The sequence below is a fragment of the Pristiophorus japonicus genome, chromosome 5, assembly GCF_044704955.1.
Source record: "Pristiophorus japonicus isolate sPriJap1 chromosome 5, sPriJap1.hap1, whole genome shotgun sequence".
NCBI classification, from domain to species: domain Eukaryota; kingdom Metazoa; phylum Chordata; class Chondrichthyes; family Pristiophoridae; genus Pristiophorus; species Pristiophorus japonicus.
Window position 1 is genome coordinate 195,147,496 of NC_091981.1, and position 26,635 is coordinate 195,174,130.

The 26,635-nt window shown below is 44.3% G+C and overlaps 1 protein-coding gene across 1 annotated transcript in view; it reads left to right on the forward strand.

Moving 5' to 3' along the window:
- Nucleotides 1-254: 254 nt before the first annotated feature.
- The window catches only part of pdia4 (protein disulfide isomerase family A, member 4), a 39,926-nt gene continuing 13,545 nt past the window's right edge, over nt 255-26,635 (forward strand). Inside the window, exons 1-5 of the mRNA XM_070881187.1 lie at nt 255-529; nt 16,538-16,721; nt 17,363-17,568; nt 25,677-25,815; nt 26,145-26,350. Coding sequence (XP_070737288.1) covers nt 448-529; nt 16,538-16,721; nt 17,363-17,568; nt 25,677-25,815; nt 26,145-26,350 — 817 coding nt within the window. The 5' untranslated portion in view covers nt 255-447. The remainder of the gene's footprint in view (nt 530-16,537; nt 16,722-17,362; nt 17,569-25,676; nt 25,816-26,144; nt 26,351-26,635) is intronic.

Here is a 26,635-nt window from a genome sequence, read left to right on the forward strand (position 1 = left end):
CATAAATTCATGTTACGCAGGTTAACTTAATGCAGAGTTCAAACAAACTCACACAATCAGACATGGACACCGATGGCCCAATCCTTGGAACTATTCACTCAATGCAAATCCGTGCAACCTCACCCGAGTCCGCCCAGCTCCCGCTCCTCCGCCACTCACCGACACCCACGTGCAGCTCCGCCAACATCGCCTTCCTGACGCGCCGAGTGGCACTCTCCCATTGGACGGCGCGGCCGGCCAATAGGAAACGGGCAACTCAGCGAAGCCATCGCATGAAAGGAAATAAAGTGAGAAATAAAGAAAGACGTTCGCGCCCACACGGATATACCGCGAGACACAGAGTGAGGGGGACAGTTAGAGAGAGCGAGACAGGGGTATCGCGAGATACATAGTGGGGGAGCGCGAGCCTACGGCACTGCTCGAGCTCTGGCACCACGGTCAGATCGGATGGAGCTGAAGAAAGTGTCGCTGTTGCTCTTCCTCCTCCTCGCACAGCTCGCCCTGACCGCGCTGGGTCAGGAGAAGTCGGGTAAGGAACGCTCGTTATCTATCACCTCCCCACCAGGTAGCCGCTGTCTGGCCCGACCCGATCCTACTGCTGGCCATGCAAAAAAACTGCCCGCTTCCAATAGAGAGGGCCGCGGCCGGCTTGAGGTTCAGTTTGGATTCTGCTTCTGCAGCGGGTCCTGAGCTGCTTCCAGGTATTCAGGCGGTGCTGCGCTGCAGGCATCAGGGCTTGACTTTGAAGTCGCCCCACATACGCCCTCTTCTGTGAACAAGAAACCAATGTGACCCTCTTGAGCTAACACCGGAAGGAAAATCAAGAGATTTTATTTTTGTTGTATGAAAGAAAGTTCAACTTGTAGGCTGAGTGCAATGTGCATAATTATCAGGAAAAAGCTACTATTGCAAAGTAGTGGTTTACTATTTCAGCAACTTCAGTGTTCTCGCTTACTGCATTGTTTTTAGTAGCCCAGCACATCTGTGTGCCTTGAAAGTGGCTTTGATCTGTTTGTAGTTGCATTCAGCTTATGTTTTAGCCTGCCTTTTAGAAAGCTTTTTCCTGATAATTATGCACATTTTCCTTCTTGCCTAATGCCATTATCTATGCAGTATTTACTTATTTTACCCATGATGTAATTCAAGGTTAAACTGCTTTCACTTTTCTTCGTAAAATCCTTATTAAAAAGTGTTCCCATTTCTTTTCATCTAATTATTTCCTCCCATTTTAATGTTTTCCCATTTCCATGCATTTGTTACCTCTAGACTTGACTATTTCAACGCACTCCTGGCTGACCTCCCACATTCTACCCTACGTAAACTAGAGGTGATCCCCAAAACTCAGCTGCCTGTGGCCGAACTCTCAAGTCCTGCTCACCCATCATCATCATCATCATAGGCAGTCCCTTGGAATCGAGGAAGATTTGCTTCCACTCCTGAAGCGAGTTTTTTGGTGGCTGAACAGTCCAATACGAGAGCCACAGACTCTGTCTTGGGTGGAACAGATAGTCGTTGAGGGAAGGGGTGCGTGGGACTGGTTTGCCGCACGTTCTTTCCGCTGCCTGCGCTTGATTTCTGCATGCTCTCGGTGTTGAGACTCGAGGTGCTCAGCGCCCTCTCTGATACACTTCCTCCACTTAGGGCGGTCTTGGGCCAGGAACTCCCAGGTGTCAGTGGGTTGTTGCACTTTATCAGGGAGGCTTTGAGGGTGTCCTTGTAGCGTTTCCGCTGCCCACCTTTGGCTCATTTGCCGTGGAGGTGCTCCGAGTAGAGCACTTGCTTTGGGAGTCTTGTGTCTGGCATGCGGACTATGTGGCCTGCCCAGCTGAGCTGATCGAGTGTGGTCAGTGCTTCAATGCTGGGGATGTTGGCCTGAGTGAGGACGCTGATGTTGTGCACCTGTCCTTCCAGGGATTTGTAGGATCTTGCGGAGACATCGTTGGTGATATTTCTCCAGGAACTTGAGGTGTGTACTGTACGTGGTCCATGTCTCTGAACCATACAGGAGGGCAGGTATTACTGCAGCCCTGTAGACCATGAGTTTGGAGGGCCTGGTCTTCAAACACACTTTTCCTCGGGCAACCCAAGGCTGCACTAGCGCACTGGAGGCGGTGTTGGATCTCGTCGTCGATGCCTTCTCTTGTTGATAGGAGGCTCTCGAGATATGGGAAGTGGTCCACAGTGTCCAGGGCCACGCTGTGGATCTTGATGATTGGGGACAGTGCTGTCCAGTGAGAACAGGCTGGTGGAGGACCTTTTTGTCTTATGGATGTTTAGCGTAAGGCCCATGCTTTCGTTATGCCTCAGTAAATACGTCGACTATGTCCTGGAGTGCAGCCTCTGTATGCGCAGATGCAGGCGTCGTCCGCGTACTGTAGCTCGACGACAGAGGTTGGGGTGGTCTTGGATCTGGCCTGGAGATGGCACAGGTTGAACAGGTTCCCACTGGTTCTGTAGTTTAGTTCCACTCCAGCAGGGAGCTTGTTGACTGTGAGGTGGAGCATGATGGCGAGAACTATTTGAGAAGCGGGTTGGGGCGATGATGCAGCCCTGTTTGACCCGTCTGGACATTAATTGGGTCTGTGATGGATCCGTTGGTAAGGATCACGGCCTGTATGTTGTCGTGGAGCAGGCGGAGGATGGTGACGAACTTTTGGGGGCATCCGAAACGGCGGAGGACACCCCATAGACCCTCGCGGTTGACCATGTCAAAGGCCATTGTAAGGTCGAAGAAGGCCATGTATAAGGGCTGGCACTTTTCCCTTCATTATTCCTGCAGCTGTCGTGCTGCAAAAATCATGTCCGTTGTGCCTGTAGGGGGCGAAATCCACACTGTGACTCCGGGAGGAGCTCCTCGACCACGAGAAGAAGATGGTTGAGGAGGACTCTAGCGACAACTTTCCCAGTGGCTGATAGCAGGGAGATTCCTCTGTAGCTGCTGCAGTCAGACTTGTCCCCTTTTTAAAAGACGGTCACAATTACTGCATCTCTGAGATCTTTGGCATGCTCTCCTCCCTCCAGATGATTGAAATGAGGTCGTATATTTTTGCCAGTAGTGGCTCTCCGCCATACTTTAATGCCTTAGCAAGGATTCCGTCCGCACCCATGACCTTGTTGTTTTTGAGCTGTCTTATGGCTTTTTCTACCTCGTGCAGTGCTGGGGTCTCGGAGGTGGTGGCGGGTAGCATGCTGCGGGATGGAGTCGAAAACACTCATGTCAAAGGCAGAGTCTCGATTTGAGGAGATCTTCGAAGTGCTCCTTCCAGCGGGCCCTGACTGCCTCTGTGTCCTTGAGTGTTTCCCCGTCCTTGGCCAGCAGTGGGGTGGGGTTTTGGGTGTTTGACCATAGGTGGCCTTGACTGCGATGAAGAATCTTCGCATGTCATGGTTGTCGGCCAGCTGCTGTATCTTCTGTGCTTTCTTCATCCAATACCTGTTCTTTAGGTCCCGGGTTTTTTGTTGGACCTCAGCCTTGAGCTGTCTGTAATGCTGTTTTGCTGTTCCCACATTGGGTTGTTTAAGGCTCAGAAATGTCCTGCGCTTGCGATCTATTAGCTCTTGGATCTCCTGATCATTCTCATCAAACCAGTCCTGGTGCTTCCTGGTTGAGTAACCGAGTGTCTCTTTCCAGGCACTAGTTATGGAGGGCAGGGCAAGTGCTGTGGGCATTCTGCGTCTTGGGGTTGTCAAGGCACGCTAGGTTAGTTGTGAGACGCTGGCTGTATAGGGCTCTCGCATTGACTTTTTTGCGGCACTGCTTCTGCTGCCCCCTCTGCTTTGGGGCTATGTTGATGTGTCTGGATTGGATTAGGCGGTGGTCCGTCCAGCAGTCGTCAGCACCTGTCATGGCGTGGGTGATGCGCACATCCTTGCGATCCCTGGCTCGTACGATGACCTAGTCAAGCGGGTGCCAGTGCTTGGAGCGAGGGTGTTGCAATGATGCCTTGTATTGTTCCCTCTGGCGGAACAAGGTGTTGGTGGTAAGTTTCGTGCTCTAGACATTTTGTCAGGAGTAGGGTACCACTGGAGTTGGCTTTCCCTACCCCCTCTCTTCCAATCACCCCCCCCCCCCCCCCCCCCCAGAGATCTGTGTCCTTGCCAACCCTGGCATTGAAGTCACCGAGGAGGATCAGTTTGTTGCCCGTGGGGCGCAGAACTGGGATTTTTCGAGGGTTGGTGTAAAAACCCTCTTTGGCCTCATCAGTTGCATCAAGTGTCGGGGTGTACGCGCTGATGACTGGCGCACTGGTTCTGGGATAGGGTGAGTCGAAGAGTCATGAGGCGTTCGTTAGTCCCATAGGGGAGTCTTTGAGGTGGTCAAGCAGCTAGTTTTTGATGGCGAAGTCAACTCCGTGGAGGCGCCGTTCTTCTGGTTTCCCTTTCCAGAAGAAGGTGTAACCTCCACCTTGTTCCTTGAGCTGGCCTTCCCCTGCCCGCTGGGTTTTGCTTAGGGCAGCGATGTCAATATCGCAGCGTCTTAAGTTCCCGGGCAACTATGGCGGTGCGGCGTTCCGGCCTGTCGCTGTTTGGGTTGTCCATGAGAGTCTTGACTTTCAAAGTCCCGAGCTTCATATTAACAGAGTGGAAGATACCTGTGCGTGAGTTCTTTTAATGTGGAGTGGTCGTTGCACACCGGCTACCACAAGGGCTTAGCTGAATGAGGTCTTGATCCAGTGGCAAGGGGGTCCAAGGTGACTGGAGACCAGGCACTGCTATATGGGCCGAGTTGCCTGCAGTGAGATGTTGGCCGCAGGCTCAGCGCTGGGTAGCGCCCTTGGTGGTAGGTGGTCCGAGGCCTGGTTGGGGATAGGCATTGGGAGGGTCAGTGGCCCACTGGGGTTCAGGGTGGGAGGGAAAGGGGGGTCACAGCCATGGTACTCACCACGTATTGGAGGTGAAGAAGCCAGGTCACAGGTGGGGAAGGAGAGCTTCAATCGTCACTGAAGGAGGAGGGGAGGCCAGTCGCCAACGTGGGAGAAAGGGACCCGGTCGTCGTTGAGGTCGTCTGCCGCTGGAGGTGTTCCGATTGTCGCTGGTTGGGGAGGCGGACGGGGGCTGCGGGGTCGGCGGGGGGGGGCTGGTGGAGGCTCGATGTCCAGGTCGCCATCGCCGGGGGATGTTTGGGTCGGTAATGGGAAGCCTGCGGTAGGCCTGGATGGCCCGGACTCCGTGGGGGTAGCTGGAGGTCATCGCCGGGGGGGTCGGAGGTCACTGTTGGAGGTCGCTGGAGATCGGCAATGAGGTAGGAAGCCTGAGGTAGGCCCAAACTCGTGGGACTCGCAGGGTTGGGACTAGGGTGAAGGATAAGGGTTTAGGTTTACGTACTTAGACCGTCTATTTGGTTAGGGGAGTTTTAGACCGGGAGAGTGGGGGAAGTTGCCGAGATCTGGTGGGAGTTGTTTGGAGCAGGGGAGCTCCCTACGGACTTACCACCTGGCAGCCACTCAGCTCACCCATCACTCCTTTGCTTACTGACCTACATTGGCTTCCAGTTGAGCAACACCTCGATTTCAAAATTCTCATCCTTATTTTCAAATCCCTCCAGCTGCACAATCCCCTGAGATGTCTGCGCTCCTCTAATTCTGTCCTCTTGAGCATCCCTGATTATAATTGCTCAACCCATTGGTGACATCTGTTGCTTAGGCCCCAAGCTCCAAATCTACCTCTTGGTCACCTTGTGCTAGTTTCTACTTGTGCTGTTCGATGTCAAATTTTTAATCTCCATACTCCTGTGAAGCACCTTGAGATGTTAAAGGTGCTATATAAATACTAGTTGTTTTCATGCATCCTGCTTGTCCTTTTAACTCGTCTAAAACTAAGCTTCCTAATAGGCTTCCTTTTATGTCCACCTGAGCAGGTAGATGAGGGTTAGGGTGCTTTGATGCCACACTCGGTCAAATACTGCCTTGATGTCAAGGGCAGTTGCTCTTGCCTAGCCTGGAATTCATCTCTTTTGTCCATGTTTGGACCAAGGCTATAATGAAGTCTGGAGCTGAGTGTTGCTAGCAGAACCCACAAGGAGCATTGGTGAGCAGGTTATTGGTGAAGTGCCGCTTGATAGCACTGTCAATGACACCTTCTGTCACTTTACTGATTGAGAGTAAGATGGTAATTGCCAGATTGGATTTCAGAGAATCATAAAAATTTGCAGCACAGAAGGAGGCTATTCAGCCCACCATGCCTGTGCTGGCTCTTTGAAAGAGCAGTTGTGTTTAATCCTGCTTTTTGTCCATAACCCTGTAAGTTCCTTATCCTTGGGTACCAGTCCAACTCATTTTAAAATTATTTATGGTATCTGCTTCCACCATCTGTTCAGGTAGAGCGTTCCAGATTCCAACAACTCCAAGTGAAAATGTTTCTCCTCCTCCTCCCCTCTCTATCTTTTGCCAATGATTTTAAATCTACAATTTCTGGCAATTGATCTCTCTCTCTCCTCTACTACTCCTACTCTACTCTATATCAAAACCTCTCATTGTCTTGAAAACCTCCTTGGGTCACCTCTTAACCTTCTCTGTTTGAAGCAGAACAGTCCTAACTTTTCCAACCTCCTTGTAACTGAAGTCCCTGAACCTTGGTAAACCTCTGAACCCTTTCCAAGGCCTTTACATCTTTCCTGAGGTGTGGTGCCCAGAATTCTCCACAATACTTCAGCTGAGGCCTAACCAGTGATTTTATAAAGTTCTAGTATGATCTCTTTGCTTATATATTCTATTCCTCTATTTATAAACCCAAGTAATCCATATGCTTTTTTTTTTAAACCACCTTATCAACTTGCCATGCCACCTTTTTAAGGATTTGTGTATACGAACACCAAGGCCCCTCTGCTCATCTACACTTTTCAAAATCGTGCCATTTATATTATACCAACACCAAATGGTCTGTTTTTTAAAAAAATTTTATAATTTCATATACTTGTAGCGGTTTGATGCAACTGAGTGGCTTGCTAGGCTGTTTCCGAGGCAGTTGAGTCAACTACATTGCTCTGTTTCTGGAGTCACATGTAGGCCAGACTGGGTAAGGACAGCAGGTTTCCTTCCCTAAAGGACATGAGTGAACCAGTTGGGTCGTTACCTTAACTTCATGGTCACCATTACTGATACTAACTTTTTATTTCAGTGAATTCACCTGAAGTCATAATCACAGACTGCCACAGTGAGATTTCAACTTATCTCCAGATTATGCCAGGCCGCTGAATTACTAGTCCAGTAACGTCACTACTATGCTATCATGCCCATTGGTGATTGTCTGAAATGAAGAATTCCATTCCTTACCATTGACTGCCTTCATAAACACAAAAAAAAAATGCAAATATGTTGTTGTCGTCTTAAGTGGTCCCTCGAATCGAGGATGACTTGCTGCCACACCAAAAAGGGGTCAGTTCAATGATTTCACAGGTGTTTCAATGAAGGCCCTAATATTCCAGGTTGGAGAAGGATGGAAGATGCCTGTACAAGGATTTTTTAACATGTGGTGGCCGTTGCACACAAGCCACCACATGGGCTTGACAAAGCTTGGTCTTGGTCCAGTGGCAAGGGTTAACCAAGACGACTGGAGACCAGCTCTGTTGCACGAACCTAGTGCGCACACATCACAGTGTGGGCTGGCCCGTGCTGCCTCTGAACCCACACCTCCTGGGCCCCGATCATATCGCTCTGAATCTCTCGTCGCTCCTTCGCCCTGACCGTGCCGTTCCTGCTGCACCTGCCCACACTCCAATAACCGACCTGGGTTATGGTGACGTCCAATCCAGTCGCCCTCTTCAGTCGTCTCCCTCCCGGATTGGCTCGTGCTGTACCCTGCAGTAGTATGCTGCTCCCAGGCCGCTGCCCACCGTCCCTCCCAAGGCCCTGACCCCTCGCCGATGCAAATATGTACACCATGCCTTAATGTCCCCTCGAATAAATATGTGGAATCATAGAAATTTACAGACAGAAGGTGGTCATTTTGGCCCATCGTGTCTGTGCCGGCCGACCAAGAGCTATCCAGCTATTGGTCCGTAGCCCTGCAGGTTATGGCACTTTTAAGTGCACATCCAAGTATTTTTAAAATGTGAGGGTTTCTGCCTCTACCACCCTTTCAAGCAGGGAGTTCAAGACCCTCACTACACTCTTGTGAAGACATTTCCCCTCGTATCTCCTCTAAACCTCCCTCCAATTACTTTAAATCTATGTCCCCTGGTTGTTGACCCCTCTGCCAAGGGAAACCGGTCCTTCCTATCCAGGCCTCTCATAATTTTATACACCTCAATAAGGTCCCCTCTCAGCCTCCAGCTGTTCCAAAGAAAACAGACCAAGCATCTCGAATTTTTCCTCATGGTAAAAATTCTCCGATCCAGGCAACATTCTTGTAAATCTCCTCTGCAGTCTTTCCAGTGCAATCACATCTTTCCTGTAATGTGGTGACCAGAACTGCACACAGTACTCCAGCTGTGGCCTAGCCAGTGTTTCATACAGTTTAAGCATAACCTCCTTGCTCTTGTATTTCATGCCTCGACTAATAAAGGCAAGTATTCCATATTCAGCCTTAACCACCTTATCTACCTGGTCTGCTACCTTTAGAGATCTGTGGACCTGCACTCCAAGCTCCCTTTGTTCCTCTACACTGTTCAATGTCGTACCATTTAATGTGTATTCCCTTGCCCTGTTAGACCTCCCCAAATGCATTATCTTACACTTATCTGGATTGAATTCCATTTGCCACTGTTCCATCCACCTGACCAGTACATTGATATCTTTCTGCAATCTGCAGCTTTCTTCTTCTTTATCAACCACACAGCCTATTTTAGTGTCATCTGCAAACTTATCAACCATACCCCCAACATGTCCAGGTCATTGATATATACCACAAAAAATAAGTGACCCAGTACTGAACCCTGCAGAACCCTGCTGGATACTGCCTTCCAGTCATACAAACCCCCATCAACCATTACCCTTTGCTTCCTGCCTCTGAACCAATTTTGGATCCAACTTGCCACTTTTCCCTGGATCCCATAGGCTTTTACTTCTGTGACCAGTCTGCCATGTGGGACCTCATCAAAAGCTTTGCTAAAATCCATAATCACTACTACATAATCACTGCCCTCATCGACCTTCCTGGTTACATCCTTGCAAAAATTCAATTAAGTTAGTCAGACATGACCTTCCCTTAACAAATCCATGCTGACTGTCCTTGATTAATCCATGTCTTTCCAAATGAAGATTTATCCTGTCCCTCAGGATTTTTTCCAATAATTGTCCCACCACTTGAGATTTGGCGAACTGGCCTGTAATTACTCGGGTCTATCCCTTTCTCCATTTTTTAAACAAAGGCACAACATTAGCAGTTCTCTGGCACTACACCTGTAGCCAGAGAGGACTGGAAAATGGTCAGAGCCTCTGCTATTTCCTCTTGCTTCTCTTAGCAGCCTGCGATACATTTCAACCGGGCCTGAGGATTTATCCACTTTCAACATAAGAACATAAGAAATAGGAGCGGGAGTAGGCCATTTGGCCCCTTGAGCCTGCTCTGCCATTCAATAAGATCACTGCTGATCTGATCATGGACTCGGCTCCCCATAACCCTTTACTCCCTTATCGCTCAAAAATCTGTCTATCTCTGTCTTAAATATATTCAGTGATCCAGCCTCCACTGCCCTCTGGGGCAGAGAACTCCATAGATTTGCAACCCTCAAGAAATTTCTCCTCCATCTCAGTTTTAAATGGGTGGCCCCTTATTCTGAAACTGTCTCCTAGTTTTAGTTTCCCCTATGAGTGGAAATATCCTCTCTGCATCTACCTTGTCGAGCCTCCTCATTATCTTGTTTCGATAAGATCACACCTTATTCTTCTGAACTTCAATGCGTATAGATCCAACCTACTCGATCTATCTTCATAAATCAACCCCCATCTCCGGAATCAACTTGGTGAACCTTCTCTGAACAGCCTCCAATTTAAGAATGTCCTTCCTTAAATACGGAGACCAAAACTGTATGCAGTACTCCAGGTGTGGCCTTACCCAATACCCTGTACAGTTGTAGCAGAACTTCTCTGCTTTTATACTCTATCCCCCTTGCAATAAAGGCAAACATTCCATTTGCCTTCCTGATTACTTGCTATACCTGCATACTAACTTTTTTGTTTCATGCACGAGGATCCCCACGTCTCTCTGTACTGCAACACTTTGCAATTTTTCTCAATTTAAATTATAATTTGCTTTTCTATTTCTGCCAAAGTGGATAACCTCACATTTTCCCACATTGCCAAATTTTTGTCCACTCACCTAGCCTGTCTATATCCCTTTGTAGATTGTGTCCTGCTCACAATTTGCTTTCCAGCCCATCTTTGTGTTAGCAAACTTGGCTACATTACAGTCTCCCTTCATCCAAGTCATTAATATAGATTGTAAGTAGTTCAGGACCCAGCACCGATCCTTGCGGCGCCCCACTGGTCACTGTTTGCCAACCAGAAAATGACCCATTTATCCTGACTCTTTGGTTTCTGTTAGTTAGCCAATCCTCTATCCATGCTAATATGTTACGCCCAACCCTGAGATTTTATCTTGCAGTAACCTCTTATGTGGCACCTTTATTGAATGCCTTCTGGAAATCCAAGTATACCATATCCAGTGGTTCCCCCTTATCCACCCTGCTTGTCACATCCTCAATGCCAGCAAATTTGTCAAACAGGTTTTCCCTTTCATAAAACCATGCTGACTCTGCTTGATTGAATCATGCTTTTCCAAATGTCCTGCTACTGCTTCCTTAATAATGGACTCCAGCATTTTCCTAATGACAGATGTTAGGCTAACTGGTCTATAGTTTCCTGCTTTTTGTCTGCCTCCTTTTTTAAAATAGGGGCATTACATTTGCATTTTTTTTTCAATCTGCTGGGACTGCCCCAGAATCCAGGGAATGTTGGAAGTTTACAACCAATGCATCCACTATCTCTGCAGCCATTTCTCAAGACCCTAGGATGTAAGCCAGGAGACCTGTCTGTCTTTAGTCCCATTATTTTTACCAAGTATTACTTCATTAGTGATTGTAAGTTCCTCCTTCCCTATCGCCCCTTGATTATCCACTATTGGGATGTTTTTAGTGTCTTCTACCGTGAAGACTGATACACAATATTTGTTTAAAGTCTCTGCCATTTCCTTCTCCATTAATTCCCCAGTCTCATCCTCTAGGGGACCAACATTTACTTTAGCCACTTTCTTTTTTTTTTTCCTTTTTGCTATCTGTTTTTATATTTTGTGCTGGTTTACTTTCAGAATCTATCTTCCCTCTTTATTTTTTTTTAGTCATTCTTTGCTGGCTTTTAATTTCCCAATCCTCTGGCCTCCCATTAATCTTGGTCACGTTGTATGCCCTTGTTTTCAATTTGGTACCATCCCTTATTTCCTTAGTCACGGATGGTTATCCCTTCTTTTAGTCTTTCCTTCTCATTGGGATATATTTTTGTTGTGCATTATGAAATATCTCCTTAAATGTCTGCCACTGCTCACCAACCGTCCCATCCTTTAATCTATTTTCCCAGTCCACTTTAGCCAATTCTGCCCTCATACCTTTTGTCGTCGTCTTTTTTATTTAAGCTTCGAACTCTGGTTTGAGTACCATGTTGTGGTCAGTCATTCCTGGAGGATCCTTTACTACGCGATCATTTATTAATCCTGCCTCATTACGCAGTACTAGATCTAAGATAGTCTGCTCTGTGGTTGGTTCTGCAACATACTGTTCAAGGAAACTATCCGGATACACTCTCTGAACTCTTCCTCAAGGCTACCCTGGCCAATTTGCTTTGTCCAATCAATATGAAAGTTAAAATCGCCCATGATTATTGTCGCTCCTTTATTACAAGCCTCCATTATTTCTTGATTTATACTCCATCCAGCAGTGTAGCTATTGTTAGAGGGCCTATAGACCAAGCCCACCAGTGACTTTTCCTCCATTATTCCTTATCTGCACCTAAACTGATTCAACATCCTGATCCTCTGAACCAATATCGCTTCTCACTAACACACTGATCTGATCCTTTATTAACAGCTACCCCACCTCCTTTTCCTTTCTGTCTGTCCTTCCGAATTGTTAAGTACTCCTAAATGTTTAGTTTCCAGTCCTGATCACTTTGCAATCACGTCTCTAATGGCTATCGGATCAAACCCATTTGTATCTCTCTGTGCTGTCAACTCAACTATTTTGTTACAAATGCTATGTGCATTTAGACAAAGCGCTATTAAATGTGTTTCTTTACCATTTTTTTTCTGCTTGTTTCCTCTGTCCTTCAAATTCACTTTCTACATTTTTGCTTTCCAATTCCAGCTTTACTCCTCTCCCGACTGACTCTATTCTCAGGTTCCCAACACCCTGCCAAGCTAGTTTAAACCCTCCCCAACAGCACTAGCAAACCCTTCCAGGAGGATATTGGGTCCGGCTTGTACAGGTCCCACCTCCCAATTTGAAAGTTGGGCTTTCAAAGCTGCTAAGCCCCTTAATAATTTCTCTCTATGTTTATCTCGTCTAATTTCACACTCCCCTTCCCTCATTGCAAAGTCTGCATCGCCCCTCTTTTGTGATAACCAATGCAAAGTATTCATTAAGAATCATACATCTTCTGCCTCCACATGGATTTCCTTTGTGGTCTCATTCGGCCCCACTCTTTCTCTAGTTATCCTCCTGCTCTTAATGTATTTATGAAAGATCTCTGGGTTTTCCCTGATTTTACTTGCCAACATTCTTTCATGCTCTTTCTTTGCTTTCCTGATATTTTTTTTAACTGAACCTCTGCACTTCCTATACTCGAGTCTCTGCAGTATTGAGTTCTTGGAATCTGTCATAAGCTTCCCATTTTTCTTTTCTTACCCTGTATGTCCCTTGACTTCCAGGGGATTCTAGATTTGTTAGCCCACTTTTTTTAAGGGAACATACTTGCTCTGCACCCTCGGGATCTCCTCCTTGAATGCTTCCCACTGCTGACACTGATTTACCATTAAGTAGCCATTTCCAGTCCACTTTGGCCAAATCCCATCTCAGCCCAGCAAAATTGGCTTTACCCCAATTGAGAACTTTTATTCCTGGTCCACCTTTGTCCTTTTCCATAACTACCATAAATCTTACTGAATTATGATCACTAGCACCAAAATGCTCTCCTCCTGATGCCCCTTTCAAACCAAGTGCAGAACCGCCCCCTCCCTTGGGCTTTCACATACTGGCTAAATAAGTTTTCCTGAATGCATTTTAGGAATTCTGCATTCTCTACCATTTTTCCCAGTTAATATTAGGGTAGTTGAAATCTTCCACTATTACAGCTCTCTCATTTTTGCATTTCACAGCAATTTGCCCACATTTGTTCTATCTCCCTCTGAATGGGGGGGGTCTATAGTGTGATCGCCCCTTTTTTGTTCTTCAATTCAACCCATATGGCAAGTTTGATGACCCCCTCTAACATATCATCCCTTCTCACAGCTGTAATTGTTTCTTTAATACTGCGACCCCCCTCCTTTTTTACCCCCCTCTATCTTATCTGAAAACACTAACCAGGAATGTTGAGCTGCCATACATGTCCTTTCAGCTATGTCTCAGTAATGGCTATTATATCGTACTGCCAAGTGTGTGTTCTCAGTTCATCTGCCTTATTTCCTATACTCTTTGCATTTGAAGTATATACCATTTAATGGCACCAAACTCCCTTGACTATTTTCTAGTCCTTGTCCTTGTTTTCTCTATCTTCCAAATTCTCTGCTTTTCTGCTGCCCAATTCCAGCTTTGCTTCTCTTCCCTGCTGAATCTATTCTCCAGTTCCCATCCCCTTGCTAAGCTAGTTTAAACCTCGCCAACAGCAACAATAAACTCTCCTGCGAGGATACTGGTCCCGGCTCTGTTAAGGTGCAACCTGTCCAGCTTGTACAGGTTCTACCTCTCCGAAACTGTCCCAATGCCCTCCCACCTACACCATCTCTCCAGCCACGCATTCATTCTCTCTCTCTCTCTCTCTCTCTCTCTCTCTCTCTCTCTCTCTCCTCTCCCTCCTCCTCCTATTTCTGTACTCACTAGCACGTGGCACTGGCAGTAACCCAGAGATTACTACCTTTTTTGAGGTCCTGCTTTTAATCTCTCCTAGTTTCCTAAATTCTCCCTGCTGGATCTCATCCCTCTTTCTACCTATGTCATTGGTATGGATATGGACCACGACCTCTGGCTGTTCACCACCGGTCCTCTTGGTTCACCCTCTTCTCCCTTCTCTTCCCTCACCACCCCACCCCTCCCCCCCCCCCCCCCTTCCAGTATGTCTTGCAGCCGTTCGGTGACATACTTGACCATGGCAACAGGGAGGAAACATACTGTCCTGGAGTCATGTCTGAGGCTGCAGAAATCTGTCTGCTCCCCTGACTGTCGAATCCCCTACCACTATTGCTCTTCCATTCTTCCTCAATCGCAGTGACTCCAGCTCCGAAATGCAGAACTCAAGTTCCTGCAGCTAGAAACTCCTCCTGCACACCTGGTCATCCAGGACTTCTTGCATGCCACAGGATGTGCACTCCACATGGAGACTATCATAGAATCATACACCACAGAAGGAGGACATTCGGCTCATCGTGCCTATGCCGACTCTTTGAAGGAGCTATCCAATTAGTCGCATTTGCCTCCCCGTGCTTTGATCAAAGCCCTGCAAATTTCTCCAATTCACTATTGAAAGTTATTATTGAATCTGCTCAAGCCCAGGATCCCATATACTTTGCCAACAGCCTTATCAACTTGTACTGTTGATCATTCACAAAAGAAGTTGGGGGATTAACTGTAGTGGCTTTAACATTTACTGACAAATTCTAGTAACTGGTGAGTTGTAATGCTATATTAGTACCTGCCTTCAATGAAAGTGGCAAGATAGCAGCAGTATCATTGTATTGTGAAATGTCTGAAAGAGTCATAAGTTAGCATTTAACTTTTATATCAATAGACCTGCTAATCCTATCATGGTTTCAGATATCTTCAGGTAAGTGTTTTCTCGAATATTGGTATATGTTTACATGAGACTTTAGCTTTGCAACAATACTAAAATTTTAGTGTAACTGAAGTGAGACTACCTAACTGAGCCTGCAGGTTGTGCAACCTGCACTTTAGAAATGTTAAATGGTGTACAGATGCTGCTGCATTTTTTTCATACTGAGGGTTGTTCACATTCCAACAACAATTGTCCTGCAAGTATTCAGTCAACCATGTAGTGGATTCAAATAAGGTTCAAGCTAATGCACTGGAAATTTAAGTTCTTCATGCAGTGATGGATGGAGCACATGGCCTTCCTCATGTCTGTCCTATGATCTTGTGACCATGCAATTGGTCTACTGTGCTGCAATTAGTTTCTTCCTTCGCACCCCCTCCTACCCCTAACCCATTATGAAGTTGGTAATTTATCTTTTCCAAAACATGGATATTGTTGTCTTCGTGCAGATGGAAATGTCCAGTCCTTGAATCTTGCAGCATTCAAATTGCTATAATCCAACACTCTTTCGGGCTTCCCTATATGCCTAAAAAGTAAATGCAGCATGTATTTTAGTTCTGAGCAATGCAGACATTAGATTGTAGGTTCAATTTCTGATTTGTGTTGGCTAGAACTGAAATTCAACAATTGGTCTCTGCATTTGGCCTTGGGAAAGAAAACAAATCAGTCCAATTTCTTGCTCCTGCAATTCAAATCAACAGAAGTTAATGGGGATGCCCCTTGACATCACAACAGTTTGCACAACAGGCTGTCTAAGCAGCCAATCAAAAAGCAGAATTTTCAGACAGCAAATAAGGAAGTCAGTAATTTCTTAAAATAGAGAGCAAAAGAAAGGTGGGGGCTCTGTTGGGGAGGAAAAAGGTAAACCTGAAATAAAGATGGACAAACTTTTTTTAAATTGAGAAGTTTCTTAAATATTTTTATTAAAATGGATGCATTTCACTGCACAAAATTAGAGTTTTCCAGATCCTTAACATTTGTTTAGCAGTAATAACACTGTCAAAACCCCAGTTACACCGAATCCCTTGGGTCTAATGTTTGCTGGGGAATTTAACAGCGTACTTACTGCAGCATGTGTCTGAGCTGTCCATGACCAACTGCAACTTCGGGATTTCCACGTGTGCCAAATCCCAAGTTGCAGGCAGTTTCAAAGACGAAATGACAGCGAGCACTGCCTGTTCAGTCATCCAGGTGGCCAGTTCCAGGCCATTATTCCATGTATTTAAAAAAAAAACTAAAAGCAATGAGTACTAAACTGATGTTTACAGTGATTACTGCATTGTGGATATTGAGCAAGTGGGTTGCCATGGTCTTAACTTTAAGGTGAGCCCTTGAATTTATTCTCAGATTTTCACCGCACAGTGACCCCATTGTTCAGCATGCATATGGTTCTATTTTCTTGCAGCCACAAGGATTCGAATTGAATAATGTAGTTTAATGACTGGCAACTAATTAATTTGTATAAATGTTGGAATTTAAGCCTAAAATGTAACTTCAACAGGACGAATATCATTTAAATTGTACATTTGGTATCCCTACACAAGTTTACAAGTGTTTACTATTTCTAGAATCTGATGGAGAAGAGGAAGAAGGGGGTGATGATGATGAGGAGGAGGAGGAAGAGGACGATAATGAAGAGGGCAATGATTTATCAGTCAAGGAAGAAAATGGTGTTTTGATTTTGACAGATGCAAACTATGAGTCCTTTATTGCAGACAAAGACGTTGTGCTGATTGAATTTTATGCCCCTTGGTAGGTATATATGAAATCTGTTTATTTACCCAAAGTAATCAGTAATAGGTGCGCTTTTTCTTTTTTTATAAAGAAAATGTTGCTAACAATTGAATCTTAAAGCTCTATCATAGAATAATACAGCACAAAAGGTGTCCATTCAGCTCATTGTGCCTGTGCGGGCTCTCAAAGAGCTCTTCAATTAGTCCCACCCCCATGCTCTTTCCCCATAGCCTGACAATAGTTTCCTTTTTTTTTTAAACTATATGTTCCATTTCCTTTTGAAAGTTATTATTGAATCTACTTCCACCACTCTTCCAGGCAATGCAGTTCAGGTCTCTGTTCCTGCACACCCTTTAAAATCTTACCATTTATTTTATATTGCGCCTCCTCATTTTGCCTTCAAAAATGCATCACTTCACACTTAGCTGCGTTTAAATTTCATCTGCCATTTACTTGATTGTGTAATGAATGGAATATGAAATGGGCATTTAAAAAAATGAAACTTTTCGGGTAAGTTATTCTTGAGCTGTATTTTGATGCTCGGAATACATTTCAGGCAGTTTGTTTAAATATTTGGAATGTTAATTCCAGTGTATGTTATATTTTGCCTTCCATTTAGCAGATTAATTTTTTGGACCCATCAAATTTATCTTCTGTAGGTGTGAACATTGTAAGCGGTTTGCACCAGAATATGAAAAGATTGCCAGTGAACTGAAAGAAAATGATCCTCCCATCCATGTTGCCAAAGTTGATGGGCCATCACAATCTGGCCTGGGCCAACAGTTTGATATTGGTTTGTACCCCACATTCAAAATTATGAAAAATGGACAGCCAGTTCATTATAAAGGAGCATTGGAGAAGGATGGTAAGAAAATGTTCTAGTCACTTGGTAAATAAAAGCTTTCAATAACTTATTTAATAGCAATAGAATTTTACAGCAGCAAACTGAAGTCAACAGTGGAACCTACTTGTATTGCTAAATTCTAGGGTTGGTTGATATGATTAAATTGAGCCATTGCCTATGTCTTGGTATTTAATGAGAGCACAAGGCCTTTGTTACCTCATGCACTGATGACAAACAGGTGGTTATTTTGGTACAGTACACAGTAATGCCAAACCCACCATCTCAAATCGAGAGAAACTCTTAAGAATCAAGAGATTTGGTATAAAAATTGAGTCACTATTTTTTTCAAACATAAACTAAGATTGACAGTTGGTTTATAAACCTCATTAGTGGCTTATTTAATCTCTGACGTGTCAGACTCTGGAATTGATGGGAGAGAGGGAGTAATTCTCCCACTCAAATACACAAACTCGCCCTGCACTTACACAAGTCAGAGTCCTAACAGCCAGCAGAGTTATGTAGGCAGCCCTGCTGTCGTCCTCCCAGCCTGTGAGGCTGAGGCCTTGTCCTGTCTAGACCTATCCTGTCTAGACCCAATCCTTTGCTCCTGGACAGGAAGCGCATTTGGCTGTCACTAACCGATTACTGCCATCACAAGGTGAGCGCAGCCAGCTTTGCAAGAGGAGAAATAATCGATTTTCTAGTTCTATTGCGAGATCATGACGGGCTTAATTTTACTTTGAAATCTCGTCTCGTGCGATAAATTCGAGAGTTGGCACATCTGGGTACTTTCAGAAGGATGCTTTAAGTTCTCAAAGTAGCAATGAGATTTTGTGATGCAATTGTTTGAAATATTGCCCAACATTCCCATAATATTTAACTTCTGCCATTTTCCAAGCAAAGGCTTGAAATTTAATAAACTTGCTTTCTTGCATCTCAGCACATTGGATTAGGCTTGCTAACTCTGGAGCAGTTCTGGAGGTTTGCTTACATGACATTCTGACCATATGACATCTGACCATGTGATGCCCAATCACCTGACTTGGGTCCCCTGTAGTTGTGTTTTTGCTATAGTTTTGTGACAGCAACTATTGTGCATTAAAAAATTCCAAGAACCAGGAAGCTGCCCATGAGCAGGGGAAGGTAAGGGAGAGGGAGTGATTTGCAGAGGGGAAACCAGAGGAACTATGATTCATAGAATCATAGAAAGATACAGCACAGAAGGAGGCCGTTCAGCCCATTGTGCCTATGTCAGCTTTGGTACAGCTATTCAATGAATCTGCTCGTTCCCCCATAGCCCTTTTTTTTTTAAAAGATTTTATTAAGAATTCATGTATTTATCCAATTCCAGATCACAATCATTCACACTGTTTATTTTTAAATTTCCTCATATCGCCTCGAGGTGATCACCTTCAGTCCTCTAGTTACCGAAACATCTGCCACTGGAAACCATTTCTCCTATTTACTTTATCAAAACACTTAATGAATGTGAACACCTCTATCCAATCTGCTCTTAACTTTCTCTACTGTAAGGAGATCAACCCAGCTTCTCCAGTCTCTCCACATAACTGAAGTCCCTCATCTTTGATACCATTCTAGTAAATCTCTTCTCCACTCTTCCCAAGGCTTTGATATCCTTCCTAATAGTGTGGTGCCCAAAATTTAATACCTTCTCCAGCTGAGGCCTAACCAGTGTTTGTTTTATAAAAGTCTTGCTTTTGTGCTCTATGCCTCTATTAATAGCCAAGGATCCCATGTTTTTTAAACCACCTCAATTGACCAGTTACCTTTTGAAGATTTGTATACATACACCCTCTTTAAAATTGTACCATTTAATTCATATTGCCTCTCGATGACTTCACTGCGTTAATTTCATCTGCCATGTGTTTCCATTTCACCAGTTTGTTTTCCTGAAGTCTGTTCCTATCCGCCTCATTATTTACTACATTTCCGATTCCACCAGTAACTAATGGTAACTCACTGAAATTGCGCAGATAACTAATAAAACTCTGATTCCCATCATGGCTAACAGTAATAGAATAGTTCAAATGTAACTAGTAGTAATAGCTGTCATGCCCCACTATCTTACCTGTAAGTAGTAGTAGTAGTAGTAGTAGTAGTAATCCTTCAACATGCTGAGATTCACCTTGAAACCATAGTCCAAATTACCCTGCACTGCACAGGGTGGGGTTGGGCTCCCTAGTCGGCCACTCTTAGCAGGCCCGATCTCTCCCTATCTTGTACTTTGTTTTGGACTCCAGTTCCTTTTGAAGGTGACAACTCTGAACTGTGAACCTCAATCAGAGCTGATCTTTACATCGACTTCACAGGACTGACCTGAACCAAACCAAAAGATTGCACATAGGGCAGCGGGCTCAGTGTTTGGGGCAATTCTCACAGGGCACATTGTCCTAAACTCAGCTCGGCACCAACATTTCTAAACTGCTCTGCCTCGATAAAGGAAAGCTTTTTCTTTTAATAGATTAAAAGAAATTTCAGCTTGGTTCTCCCGGAGCTGGTGTTTCTCCTGCAACCCCATTCTTTCCCACCCCCTTGCCCCCCAGGATCTTTTTATATTCCTAATTTTCAAATATATATCCCATTCCCTTTTGAAATGAAATTTTAATCTCTATCTCAATAGCCAAATGGGAATTATACCACAGTCTAATAGCCCTCAGTTCAGAATTTTCCTGCTCCCTTTCCCTCTTGTTTCTTCCAGTATGAAGTTTTTCTGTTCTCCATTTGCTCACCAATGGAAATAATCTTTCACTATTTACCCACAGTAAGGTCTGAGTTTCACTTACCCTTTTACTGTGTGCTCCTTTTGGTGCCGCTCTCACTCACCATCTTACTGCTCCCAGCTCTATGGGAAGTGCTGGTCCCTATGATCACCCGAACCCAATTCATCAACCACTTAGTCCCCTTCTCTCCCATAACCTCCCATTTCCCAGTCTCACCTTGATTTCTCCAAATACGGACACCCACGATTCCCGACTCTCCAACCCTTTGTCGACCATGCTCCATTCGACCATCCCATAGCCTGAGGCTTTAACATTGGGTTGGGGAAGGGCACTGCGACGTGAAATTTAAATAGCTTATCTCCCAGGCTGCTGGCGGCACAGCTTGGGAGTAGTATCCCCAATTCTGAGTAACTGTCATTCCAGGAACCCTACACTGGATCCATGTTGCTGCAATGGATTGACAAGTATAAATCCATTAACTATCTGTATAAGGCAGTGTTGCCCAGTTCTTCTGTTGTCTTTGTAATGGACACAGGAAAATGCAGGTTTTTAAAAAAAAGACTGTAGTCTATCTTGCCTGTCCGAAAAATATTCATTAACAAACACCTGATCACATGACCAAATCCCTGTTGCTGGTCTGTAATGATTCCATATAGAACTAATTACTGCATGACACGAGATATTTGTAGGTGATAAGAGAAATTGCACCAGATAAATAAAAATTAGTAGCAAAAGGACTGGGTGATGTACTTGCCCACTGTTTTTTCTCTTGCGTCTCTGGTTTGACTTGTGGCATTACAATTTTATGTCTTCTGGAAATAAGGATCTTATATAAAATTAATTTGGGCAATCTCAATTTGATTTGTGTTGGGTGGAAGAACACAAGTGGATCCATAAGTTGCCATTGAATGAAACTGTCAAAGGCTGGCAGCATGGTTGTTGGAATGGGAAGTTGGAAATATTGCAGTTTGTGGTAGGGGATGTTCGTTTGAAACTGAGGCACATTAGAACACACATTTACCCAGCATCTATCGTGGCATACATGACTTGGAAGTCCTTATTCCTCTTTGCAAAAACTTGGGCCATCTTTGAAATTAAATGTCTAACACAGAATCTGAAATGCACATTGATTACATTTTCTGAAAGTGTTCATTTGAGAAACACAAACATTTAAAGCACAACCTAGCAGAGCTTACACCTTTGAGATTATTCCTTTTTGTGGTGAGCATTGTAAACTTGTTCATAGGTAAGTATCTATTTGAGCAAGAGTTCTCAATCGGGGGGTTCGCAAGATGATTTTGGGCTTTTCACCAGTAGGTTTGTCCCATCAATATATTGAGATCAGTGGAATGGTCTGTTATATGAAGCTATGCAGAGTAGATTCAGGTTCTTGATGTTGGACACCATTTGACCGTTTGAACAAGTCACTGCGTGTGAATGGCTGAATATTTGTGTGGTTTTTTTGATTCAGCGCTAATATCTTAAGTTCATAAATGACTCTCTGCTTTTAATTAAATAAAATAATGGAGGTTGTAACCAGAGTTGCGGGTGGGGAAAATCCACAAGTTAGTCCAGCATTGCATAGGTCGAAGTAGTGAGCTTTCATTTCCCCTCGTGCGAAGCTACCCTTTGTTGGTTGGAAACCGCTCGCGCGTTTGAAAAGAGCGCCGGCAGTGGAGATAGTGCATATGGCCTTTGAGCGGGAGGGAGGGAAAAGAAGGGAAGAAAGAGACTTTGGCATAATTTGAATGGAGACTACCTATATTTACTGTGGAGCTGCATCAATCTGCAGATACAACAGCTGAGAACCTGCACCGATCTAGCACTAGTGAGTTATCTTCCCTGGCTAAGAATTAGGAGTAGGCCAGATGACCCTTTTTGAGCCTGCTCTGCCATTCAGTAAGATCATGGCTGATCTTTGACAACTTCATTTTCCCCCTTGATTCCCCTAGAGTCCAAAAATCTAGAGCTACAAATGGCGCGTCTGAGCGCTGAGGAAGGGGAAGTCAATAAATATTAGGGCGTTTAAGGATGTGAGACAACGTTGCAAAGAATAGTTAAAATGAATGGTCCAGATGCATTGAGAAGATTGGACTGTTGTGAATGTTGATATTATTGTCCTGGTGGCTCCACACCCTCTCCCTCCCCCTACACATGGCTCACTGACACGGTAGTGAAAGCCAGCAACTTGAATTAACAGCACAAGAATGGTGGAGGTGGATGGCACATGAGAGAACTGGAAAAATAAACAGGGCTCTGAATGACTTTACCCACCCAACCAAGTCACCATAAATCCTTTAATGTCAAAGGCAGGCCCTTTCCTCTTCCCCAATCCTTTCATAAATAGCCAGCGGTATCTCAAAGGACACTAGTGCCTAGACTAGGCCTATCTGCCCATCAGAGAAGCACGTGACCATGAATATGTAGCTCGTAGTCTGAGGTACAAGGAAAATTGTGATCGTGCCTTCAGCTATTTTATTAACACAGACTGAAGATATTGATGGATAGTTACACTGGATCCCAATTATTGGCATTAAAATATTTGAACCTTTAAAAATAAAAGGTGGCATTCTAATTATTATAAAAAGGTAATATATACAGCTTCAGTACATGTATTTTTTTTTTAAATATCGCTGGGTTCAAATGCCAGGCTCAGTCAGCACATTTGGAAAGCAGTGATGGGATTGGTCCAAGTCAGCATGGATTTATGAAAGGGAAATCCTGCTTGACAAATCTTCTAGAATTTTTTGAGGATGTAACTGGTAGAGTGGACAAGGGGGAACCAGTGGATGTGGTATATTTGGACTTTCAAAAGGCTTTTGACAAGGTCCCACACAGGAGATTGGTGTGGAAAATTAAAGCACATGGTATTGGGGGTAGTATACTGACGTGGATAGAGAACTGGTTGGCAGACAGGAAGCAGAGAGCAGGGATTGGCAGGCAGTGACTAGTGAGGTGCCACAGGGCTCAGTGCTGGGACCCCAGCTATTTACAATATACATTAATGATTTGGATGAGGGAGTGTAATACCTCGAAGTTTGCAGATGACACTAAACTGGGTGGCGGTGTGAGCTGTGATGAGGACGCTAAAAGGCTGCAGGGTGACTTGGACAGGTTAGGTGAATGGGCAAACACGTGGCAGATGCAGTATAATGTGGATAAATGTGAGGTTATCCACTTTGGGGGCAAAAACGCGAAGGTAGAATATTATCTGAATGGTGGTAGATTAGGAAAAGGGGAGGTGCAACAAGACCTGGACGTCATGGTACATCAGTCATTGAAAGTTGGCATGCAGGTACAACAGGAGATGAACAAGGCAAGTAAAGTTGTTGAGGCCAATTCACTAAATATATTCAAAAAGGAGTTAGATGAAGTCCTTACTACTAGGGGGATCAAGGGGTATGGCGAGAAAGCAGGAATGGGGTACTGAAGTTGCATGTTCAGCCATGAACTCATTGAATGGCGGTGCAGGCTAGAAGGGCCGAATGGCCTACTCCTGCACCTATTTTCTATGTTGGCCTTCATAGCTAGGGGATTTGAGTATAGGAGCAGGGAGGTCTTACTGCAGTTGTACAGGGCCTTAGTGAGGCCTCACCTGGAATATTGTGTTCAGTTTTGGTCTCCTAATCTGAGGAAAGACGTTCTTGCTATTGAGGGAGTGCAGCGAAGGTTCACCAAACTGATTCCCAGGATGGCAGGACTGACATATGAGGAGAGACTGGATCGACTGGGCCTGTATTCACTGGAGTTTAAAAGGATGAGAGGGGATCTCATAGAAACATATAAAATTCTGATGGGACTGGACAAGTTTGATGCAGGAAGAACGTTCCTGATGTTGGAAGTCCAGAACCAGGGGACATAATCTAAGGATAAGGGGTAAACCATTTAGGACTGAGATGAGGAGAAACTTCTTCACTCAGAGAGTTGTTAACCTGTGGAATTCCCTGCCAGAGAGAGTTGTTGATGTCAGTTCATTGGATATATTCAAGAGGGAGTTAGATATGGCCCTTACGGCTAAAGGGATCAAGGGGTACTGAGGAGAATGATCAGCCATGATCTTATTGAATGGTGGTGCAGGCGCGAAGGGCTGAATGGCCTACTCCTGCATCTATTTTCTATGTCGGCCTTTTTTTTTTTAATTATCTTTGAACTCTGATTCTATCTGTAAAACCAGAATCATTATGCTTTCCTGGGATCAAGGAGGATATTCTGATTCTAAAATGGGAGGATGTGGACCTGGAATTTTATTCCAGTCTGACCCAGTGTGCACAATACGAGCCTGTCGTGAGCGCTGCACTTGTTGTTCCTGGTTCATTTCCTATTAAGCAAATGGTTGAGCAGCAAATAGGCACATAATGTAAATTTAGGATCAAAACAGAAAATGCTGGAAATACTCAGCAGGTCAGGCAGCATCTGTGGAGAGAAACAGTTAACGTTTCAGGTCAATGACCTTTCGTCGGACCTGAAACGGAAACTTCATTTCTCTCTCCACAGATGCTGCCTGACCTGTTTTTATTTCAGATTTCCAGCATCTGCAGTATTTTGATTATGTAAATTTAGGAGTTGTTAAATTCTTCTATCTAAGGTGTAATGGAGCTATTAACTAATTTTTAAGAGGAAAAATGCTCGTTATGTCACGGGCTCTGGAATTTTTCTAACACCTGGAGGGGTGCCTCGGAACCAAAAAGATTGGGCACAGAAACGGTCTACATAATGGGCTGGAATTTGTGGTCTGAGGCGTACCTCTGGAGTATACCTCAGACACGATTATTTTTTTTTGAATCCGCACCTACCTGCTGGGATTCGAAGACTTTGGGTCTTGGGCCTGCAGGCATACACCTGCATAATGGGTCACGGGTCCCAGGGGTGCAGGCGGTTCGGAAGAGTCACTGAATCACGTGGGCCAGATAACTTTTTTAAAATTATTTTAAACATTTTAATCCTGACAAATTTATATAAACAAATTTGAAATGTTTTTTAATTACATTTTTAATGTATGTTAACCCATATGCTGGTGAAAGTAGGGCCTATGCCTGCTTTTACCAGGTGTAAGGGTTTCGTGGACATTTAGCTGGGCAAATAGCTCCAATCTGCGCCAGCAAAAGTGTTTTTTTTTTGGGTCGGTGCAGTAGATCTGTCGAGGCAAAGTTCTGGATTTTCGTGCATGCAGAAACCCGGAAATTGCGGGGCTTTTTACAAGGCTTATGATGCCGTCGTTGGAAATGAAAAAACCGGGCCATTGTATTTCTCCACATTAACAACTTAGCTGAACCCCATTCCTGCTTTTCCCCATATCCTTAAATATTTCTCTTTTTTTTTTTCAAATAACTATTTAGTCCCATTTTGCAAGAATTAACTTCAGTGTTAATATTTTTAAACTTTCAATAGAAATTATAGCTAAAGTAAAAGAAGTTGCTTCCCCTGACTGGATTCCGCCACCTGAAGCAACCATCATCTTGACTGAAGATACCTTTGATGCTGTAGTGAATGATGCTGATATCATCCTAGTGGAGTTCTACGCTCCTTGGTAAGTACATACAAACTTTTAAAAAACATTTTGGGGGAAAAAAAAGTTATAATCTCATTGTATCTGAAAGCTGAGAGCCATTGGTGGAAATTAGTGTGTGACATGATGTGGAAAGATGACAAAAATATCAATGTCTTAGTATTGTCTACTATGTAATCTGAAGTAATTACTATTATGCATACTTTGGGCAAGCTGTTTTTTTTTATATTAGCTTGTAAGCACTACCCATAACAAATGTTGGGAGTGTGCATATATCAGTGAATATCTTACATTTCTAGTGTAACTTTATAATATCAGATGCAAATTGTATTCGCTGCACTTTGTTACAGGTGTGGACACTGTAAAAAGCTTGCTCCGCTATATGAGGAGGCAGCCCAAGTGCTCAGCAAGCGTTCTGTGCCGATTTTGCTTGCTAAGGTAGATGCCACTACTGAACCAAAGATTGCTAACAAATACCAGGTCACTGGCTATCCTACCCTGAAAATTTTCCGCAAGGGTAAACCTTTTGAATATAATGGCCCAAGGGATACGCAAGGTAATATATTATTTGATAGTCCATTAATACTTTATAGCGTATCACTATTAAATAGTGGCTATGTTTTCTGCAATTGTTTTTTTTTAAACCTGGTACTGGAATTGAGTAGTGACTTTGATGCTCACTGTTGTGGAACAGGATCAATCTCAAGGGATGTCCCATGACTGACCCTAATTAAATATTCACGGCAGCTCCCAGTTTATATTGTGCTCACCAAAGGTATTTGGAAATTGTGCAAGTCAGTAACCCTTAAAAGGAAAGATAAGTGACCACATACAGTCACAT